The sequence below is a fragment of the Corvus moneduloides genome, chromosome 15 (genome assembly GCF_009650955.1).
Source record: "Corvus moneduloides isolate bCorMon1 chromosome 15, bCorMon1.pri, whole genome shotgun sequence".
NCBI classification, from domain to species: domain Eukaryota; kingdom Metazoa; phylum Chordata; class Aves; order Passeriformes; family Corvidae; genus Corvus; species Corvus moneduloides.
The window spans coordinates 6647645-6655222 of NC_045490.1; the positions used below are offsets into that span (position 1 = coordinate 6647645).

Consider the following 7578-nt stretch of genomic DNA (forward strand, 5'->3'; position numbering starts at 1 on the left):
GCTCTGGCCCTGAGTCTCCATAGCTGGGATCTGTGAGTGCTGTGACAGATTTGGAATGCAAGAGGCTTCACATCATCCCAGTTTATTTATTATTTCCAGCCAGTTACCCAGGGTGCCCAGGTTCTGCAGCTGATGGACGAAGAGGAGGGAAATGGAATTGGAACAGGGCAGCATTTAAGCATCATAGATTTATTATTTCTAAGGAACAAACCTCTTTTCTTTCCATTTGCTTGCCCCCTCCTTCTTCTGTGGGAGACATAGAGTAATGAAAACTTCCCACCTGAATGATGTGTTGTGGCAGCAGAATCCCTGCGTGGGGTTTGCTCTGCACAGCGTTACAAACTTTACAAATGAGATAGCTGCTAGCTGCATTTTTACCACAACATTTACTCGCCCCATTTAACCACAGTGGTGGAAAAAGGAACTTTTATCCTGGTGCTTTTGGGAGTAGAAGTAAGGGTAACATTAGGAACCTGACAAAAGCAATTGGAGGAAGCCTGTGTTGTCAGCAATTTTTGTGAGTGGGGTTGCCCAGATGTTCCAATGACTGTAGGCTGTTGTTAGCTGCATGTCCCACTGTGTGTCACTGCTGAAAACGTTGGTGTAGTTGGATCCTCACTGCTGATTTTCACGTTCCCAGGGAGGCCCGTGCTTGCTCTGGAGGCACAGCCATGCTGCTTTTCCTTTCCACTGCTGTTGAAGTTACCAGAACACCCTGGCAGCATCCCCACGTTGGTGTGGTTCTGCAGGGCAGCGGGTCCAGGCAGGGCCTGATCCTTGACAAACTACATGAAGCAAATCTGGCGTAAGTCACTCAAAGGGCCTAGACTGGATGTTCAAGCAAGGCATGCAAATAGTGGTAGGAAGGGGAAAATAGTGCTAGCCAGCAGCTTGTGGAAAACAGGGCACAAGTTCCCAGCTCCCAGCATTCCTCTCCCCTCTATCCTGGCTGTGCTGTGTTGGTAAACAGGTAGATTCCCACTCCTTCATTTGTTTTTGTTGTCCAGCCAAGCTCAAGGTAGCTGCTTTTAACATGCCAATGCGTCAAGTAACTTGTTTTGCTACTGCTCTTCCATTATCACCTCCTCTCTGCGTCCTGACTGGAATGACAGATGCAGAGTTGTCCTGAAGATGGAATTTCTCTGCAAAAGCACCAGCTGTCCGAGCAGGTCTCGCATGTCAGTGAAGGTGCAGTGAGGCAGCTTGGTGTGCTGCAGCTGGGGTGCTGCCGTTTTCCATGAGGCAGGGAGGAGGACAGGCTGTACGGGATGTTTTGTATGGGAACTTGCAGGGGTCTGCTGGATTAACAGCGAGGACTTGGCTGGTTGGCTTGGCACTGACTGCAAGGGGAATTCAGAATGGTCCCACACTCAAGCTCATTTAAACCCCATTCAAAGATGACAACCTGAGCCCACCAGCTGAGCTTTCCTGAAGAATACCTGCCCCCCCTCCCCTCCCCTGCGAGTGTGTCCGAGTCCAGTGAGGGAACCATCCGTGGCTATGGAGAAGGAAACGCACATCCTACAGCTCTTCGCTCTCCGGCAGGATCCGCACCCAGCCTTGGGCCACCCTGTTGAAGTTGGGCCTGTGGGAAATCACCTCCAGCACACTCAGGTTATCCAGCTCTACGGTGGGCAAAGAGAACAGCTCACCAACCAATGCCCTGTCAAACGGGGCCGGAGTCCTGCAGCACAAGGAGAAGCACACTTAGTCACGAGATGTTGTGAAGGTGTTAGAAAAAGTCTGGATTTGCTGAGTCCAGCACAATGTAGCAATGCCTGTTAGAAATGACAACCCTCCTCTTCCTCCCCAGCACGCTGTTAGAGCCCTGCCAGCCCAGCGAGGTGGTTCTCTGGTACAGAGCTCACCTCAACTCAAGCTTTGGCAAGCCTGGAGAGTGGGGTTCGAGGCCTGGGTGTTGGTGGAAGTGTTCTGCACATGGAAGGGCTTAGATTCAGACACCAGTGACAGTGCTTGAAAGTGCCTTGTCTGCAGCTCCTGTGTCCTGCAGAGGGCTGAGGCTGAGGGCGCTGCTCCAGATCACTCCAGCACATGCACCTCTATTGGCCCTGGCTCCCTCCCACCTTTTGGGACGGCTCCTCATGAACAATGACTAACAGGAGGAGCAGTGTGGGGGCAAGAGCTGTCGTCTCTTTCCAGAGAAATGTGGAAAGGGGCTGGGGAAGAGTGTGCCAGCCCCCAAAAAGCCAAGAATGTTGGTTTTGGAGCAGCACATAGAGGCTGAGCTATCAGTGAGGCAAAACTGGGAATGTTTGCTTTGGGAAGCACTGCTAGCACATGAATAATGTGGCACTGTTTTGCAACAGGAGAAATAAGAGGGGGAAAGGCAAAAGAGAGAGGCTTGTTCTAGGAACTTTCTTATGGGAAAAGAGAGTCTTTGTCAAAGCTTGGTTTTCACTCTCTCTTAAGGCAGCACACCTCAGCAAGGTGGCCCAAGGTTTTTGCATCACACTCTGAACATTTAAAATTGGGAATAAATCAGCCTGCTTTAACGCAGTTGCTGTGGAGGTGGTGGACCTGCCCTTGCTCTGTGACCCATGAGAGCTGTGCTTGGATTCAACTAGCCTTAGGCAAGACCACTGGCTTTCGATAGCCAGTTTGTTCCAAAAAGCTTGTTTTTCTGTGGTTTGGTATTTGAGCTGAGAAGTGATTTAAAAGCCAACAGCTTGGAAGATCATGAAAAGCCCAGTTAAAGGCAGATTGGCTTTCTGAATCTTCCTGCCTCACTGAAGAATTAGAGGAGGTGGCAAGAGGCTTGGAGTTAAATTAGCATCCATCTGTATTAAATTACAGTTGAAGACTTTAAATAGAAAGGCAGTGTGTGAGAGGGGAGAAATGGTACAGGGTAGAGTATTATTCAGAAACATGCCCTTGCTTCAGTCCCTGTCCATAAATAAATCCTGAGGCAGGAACATGGCTAAATGTTGAAAGAAAAGAGCCAAGTGTCTGCAGCAGCAGCTCCTTGTTCTCCCCCTGCAGCGCCTCCTTGGCTGTAACTCCTCAAGGAGAGCCACATGGCAAAGCCCCGGGGCTGAGGGGGAGGAGAGCAGCAAAGGGACAGTGGTGGCCAGGCTCATCTTTGCCCTTTAGGATGGCTTTTCCCACACTGAGGGGTTGTGGTCCCCTACAGCCCCTTCTGCCAAGTACTCAAAGCACAGCAGTCATGTCCCCCACGCCTCAAATCCAGCCCTGGGGTGGGCGCAGGGGAGCTGCTGTTGGCACGTGGTCTGCTGGGGAGCAGTGCTGTGTCCCGGGGGGAAACTCCAGTGGGAACTTGCCTACTGGAAGGTGACTTTAGCCAGGCCACCAAAGCCAATATAATTCCATCCTCATGACAGAGGTTTTCGGGAAAAAGGACAGACGGGACTTCTTTTGCTGATTCCCTGGGATGATGTTCAGCTCAAAAGTTCAGTTCTCATTATTTTACCATGGGCTGCTGGTGCTTTGCTACCACTGATGCCATGAAGATTTTTGCCTTTTCTTTTATAACCCTGTTATACCTTTTTACAACTTCTGTATTCCTAGTGCTTGTTGTCTACTTTCTTGGACTTGTTTGTCAAGCTGAGAGACTAAACATTTTAGAAGCTTCGTAGGTAGGGATCAGTGTGCCCCAGAGCCCAAGGTCCTCTCCAAAACACATTCTGTAAACCAAGATAGAACCATCCAGGGGAAGGTTCCCTGGGGAGGGGGGCTCACTTGAGCCTCTCACTGGGGAATCTTTGATAGATATGCTGATTAGTAAAACCTATAATGTTATACCCGATGCTGGGGAGATAGACTCGGCGGGGTGCATCTTGATGCATGTGACCTGGACGTGTGCACCTAAGGATCCTTAAAATAAATACCAAGGTAAAATCCCTTTTCCCCTTCTAACCGTGTCTGACTCTTGATTTTAAGACCAGGAAAAGGCATCACCAGATCTCCATCTCCTGGACCCCCACCAAGCACCTTTCCAGAAAGATCTGTCTTGGCAGTCTTTCCTCCAGGGTCCCAACTTTGATCCTGGTGTAGTTTGGAGGTGTGAGGAGGCACCAGCCGTGCTCCATCAGAAGCAGCCACAGGGCATGGAGCTTGCCAGACTGAGCCACCAGAAACCCCCTGGCCTGGAGGCTTTGGGCTCAAGCAGGTGTTTGGAAGGAGTCTGGTGACCTCTTAGCACTCTGTGGGAAGATTAACCTTATACCCCCACTGCTTCCAGCAGCTGCTTGAATACCTTAAGGAAATTAGGGAAGAGACTTGGCACTGTCTGTGTCATTCCTCCACCCAGCCCAGAGCTGAGCCCAGCTGGGAACAGGAGTGATTCCTTCTGCAGGACCATGTGCATAAGAGTTGGCCCTCCCAAATTTCATCCCTGAGGTTACCCAGTGAGATTAAGCTGCTTAAGGCTATGCAAACCCAGTGGTGGAGCTGAGAGGAGATCTGGGAGAGAACTGCTGGAGGCAGGGACCTTTGCAAGGAGCCACAGAGGAGCTCCTGAGCAGGAAAAGAGCATCCTGAGCCCTTGCTGTGCCCCTGTGGGGTATAAGGAGGGCATAGACGGTTGCATTTCCCTGGCAGGATGGTGGGTGCTCCTCGAGGCTGAAGGGCTTGGCCAAGGGCTGGCCTGGCTGGTGGTGTCTGCCCCTGTTACCTGTTGAAGCTCTTGAAGTCCCACGCAGGGGGTCTCATGGGCAGCTGGTTCTTGCCATACATGGCATCATCCCTGTCACCAAAGAGCTCCTGCCACGGGGACCGGTAGCCCTTGGGGATGGCGGTGACATTGAACTTCTCATGGGGGATTTCTTTGAGGGGGCTCGAGTATCCTGTGCAGGGGGAGAGACAGTGTGGGCTGCTGGGGCCACAGCCAGGCTGAGGCAGGGGGCTGGGAACAGCCTGGCCTCTGCATGGCCATGGAAGACCTGTTACTGGGGCCAGGAATGCATATCTATAACATAAATATGTAGGTATATATATCTGTACATTTAAAATCTCTGGGGAAGGGTTTTGGGCAGACCCCTGAGCAGGCAGCAGCTCACTGCCTCCAGCCCCACGTTGCTGAGATCACAGCAGTGTCGGGTTCAGGTGCAGGCAGCGTTGGCTTACCTGGGGCCAAGGCACTGGGGTTCAGGACTTTGCTCATGTGCAAGACCTTCTCTGACTTCTTGGGTACTTCTGGGGGGCCACCCTGGGGTGATGCTGCCACATGGAGCTCGGAGTGATAATTCTCCTGGCCCCCAGCATTCTCCCCTGCCTGTGGAGGGGAGAGTTAACAGGCACAGGGGGGGACTCCCCCTGCCCCAGCTGGAACGCAGGGGGTGGTTGAAAGCACCTCAGAGCTTCCTCTGTTTACTCACCATCTGTTCATTCACTGTCCCTTCTGAATCACCTTTCCCAGTGTGGTGTGAGCCACCTGCCCCTTGCCCTGGGAGCTGCAGGAGACAGTAAGTGGGTGCAGAGGGGGATCAGTACCATCCCCCTCCTCTTTGGTGGATATTGAACCCCGTGTTTGCCCATCTCCATGCCCAGCCCACTGGGACATCTCTCCATTTCTGCATAGCAGTCAGCCAAGCATGGCTGCCCTGCAGAGAGACCGCTGACTCCACCAGGAATTCCTTCCCTGGAAAGGCTGCAAGAGCCAGGGAAGGGCTGTCCTCAGACCCACCTGCCTGGAGCCACTGGGATGCTCAAAGACAAAGCGCTGCATCCGCTTCTGGCGCTGCTGGAAGAGCCGGGAGCCGCGGTTGTTCCGCAGGGAGAGCTCCTCGATCATCACATCCTGTGTTGTGCTCATCTTCTTCCCCAGATCCAGCTGGGGCTCTGGGGAGGCTGGGAGAGCACAGCTACAACTGAGGATGCTGCAGTGTTGGGGACTCCCAAGCCAGCACAGACAGTGCATCCCCTCCTTGGGGTCCCTGTTTTGTGGCTGGGCCGTTTGCCCGTGCCAGGGACTGGCATTTCCTCAGTGTGAGGAATTGTTAGAGAGCTCCAGAGGTTCAAGAAGCCTCTCCCACCCTGTGCATGGACCGTTCCAGCGAAAGCAGGGCCAATGGCCTCAACCAGAGCTGGGTCTGGCCCATAGTCAAGGAGGGCAGCACTGCCCTGGGGCTGGTGACACCCCTGCACCCCCTTACCATCTTGAGGGCCTGGTCTCATGATGGCCATCACTTGCTGCCGTGCTCCTGGGGCAGGTCTGTGGGAGGGGGATGGATCCTGTCTGGCTGGAAGAGAGAAGCACCCTGGGAGTGACACCAAGCATGGGCATGTGTCAGCTGCAGACACGCCCCAGAGACGTGCTAGGATTCAGCTGAGCATCTCCCCTCGTCAGCACCATCCCTAAGCATCTCCCTGCATCGCTCGCTGTCCCCTTCAACAGACACAGGGAATGTTCAAACCATGCTGTCCCTCAGCCCCTGCCTGTCATTCTTCCTCTCTGCCTTTCTTTAGGGCAGAAACCGTCCTTGCCTCTGTCCTTGCCCACAGCAAGCCACTGTCCTTGTGCCTCGAGCACCCTCGGAGCAGCAGCTGCCAGCCAAGCGGGGGCCCTGGCTGCCACCCCCCAGCACCTCCGCCTTAGCAGAGCTATTTTCAGCTGCTGGCCCCAAGGGTGCAGGAGCTGCAACCCTGAACCTGCAGGGAGCTGGTGAGCCCAGCCAGCAGCAAGAAGGGTCATGGGACCACCCGTCTGTGTTGCTCCATTGTGGAGAGGCAGCTGGAAACCAGCCCCAGTCTGAGCCCCCTGAGCTGCCCATCTGCAGCAGAACCCTCCTGTACTGCTGGGGTGCTCGGCTCCACAAGTGCTGCTCGACTCGGGTGCATCTGGCATCCCTCAGCTCAGGCTGATGCTGGGCAGCTTCCCCTAAGGGCCCTGCAGTGCCGGGGTCTCCATGGGGCTGGGGTGCCTGGCACACAGCTCCCTGCCAGCTCTGAGTTCCGCATTAACCATCCCCACAACGAGCCAGGGACCTGCACCCCATCCTTCCCTCCGCCCCGCTCCAGGGAGACTCTACACTGACCCCCACAGTGGTGGTGTCCCCTTTTCCAAGGACATCCCCAAGCCCTGTGCACCCACCCAGCTGCTGACCCCCGCGTGGGACCTCACCTTCCCTACCTGGACAGGGGATACCCCAGATGCTGGGGACTGAAGATGCTTCTCCTGCTGCACTGAGGATGAGACTGAAGCCAAGCTGCAGTCACCAGCACTCGGTGGCCCCTGCTGGCCCTTCACGGCACCCTCGGGCTCCTGCTGCTTGCCCCAACACGTCCTGGGCTCCAGCCCAGATGCCAAGGTCCAGCCACGGGACACAAGTTATTTCTGGCTGAGAAAGGGGGCGGAGCAGGGCTGTGACCCTTGGGGACTGGGATGCCGTCACCCCAGCACGGAACAGGTCTGACTCACAGGGATGAGGATGCCATAATCCTGGCATGGAGCAGGGCTCTGATCCTTGGGGACCAGGATGCCATCACCCCAGCGTGAAGCACAGCTGGCCCACACGGATGCTGTCACTTGGCATGGAGCAGGGCTGACCCTTGGGGACACGTAGCAGCAGCAGGAGGTAGCCATGTGCCATGTGTGCCCAG

At 54.6% G+C, this 7578-nt stretch overlaps 1 protein-coding gene across 3 annotated transcripts; it reads right to left on the reverse strand.

Moving 5' to 3' along the window:
• Window positions 1-66: 66 nt before the first annotated feature.
• On the reverse strand, window positions 67-7521 carry MYOZ3 (myozenin 3). 3 transcript variants are annotated; one of them, XM_032124502.1, is made up of 7 exons: window positions 7109-7521; window positions 6132-6214; window positions 5663-5826; window positions 5355-5429; window positions 5104-5251; window positions 4652-4823; window positions 67-1684 (listed from the first exon to the last, which is right to left on the reverse strand). In XM_032124502.1, exons 2-7 carry the CDS (start codon window positions 6160-6162, stop codon window positions 1522-1524), a joined length of 753 nt encoding a protein of 250 aa, XP_031980393.1. In that variant the 5' UTR covers window positions 6163-6214; window positions 7109-7521; the 3' UTR covers window positions 67-1521. The 3 variants fall into 3 exon arrangements, with proteins under 3 accessions (XP_031980393.1, XP_031980390.1, XP_031980391.1); XM_032124499.1 differs by having other exon boundaries at window positions 6132-6218; XM_032124500.1 differs by having other exon boundaries at window positions 6132-6218; window positions 7100-7521.
• Between the last annotated feature and the right edge of the window lie 57 nt (window positions 7522-7578).

What these genes read in the sequence shown, in the direction of transcription:
- MYOZ3 (XM_032124502.1), bottom strand. Translation starts at nt 6,162, where the DNA reads ATGGCCATCATGAGACCAGGCCCTCAAGATG. An exon ending in GAGACCAGGCCCTCAAGATG is followed by an intron (nt 5,827 to 6,131) that starts GTAAGGGGGTGC and finishes GTGCTCTCCCAG; the next exon opens with CCTCCCCAGAGCCCCAGCTG. An exon ending in GACTTCAAGAGCTTCAACAG is followed by an intron (nt 1,685 to 4,651) that starts GTAACAGGGGCA and finishes CTTGTGCTGCAG; the next exon opens with GACTCCGGCCCCGTTTGACA.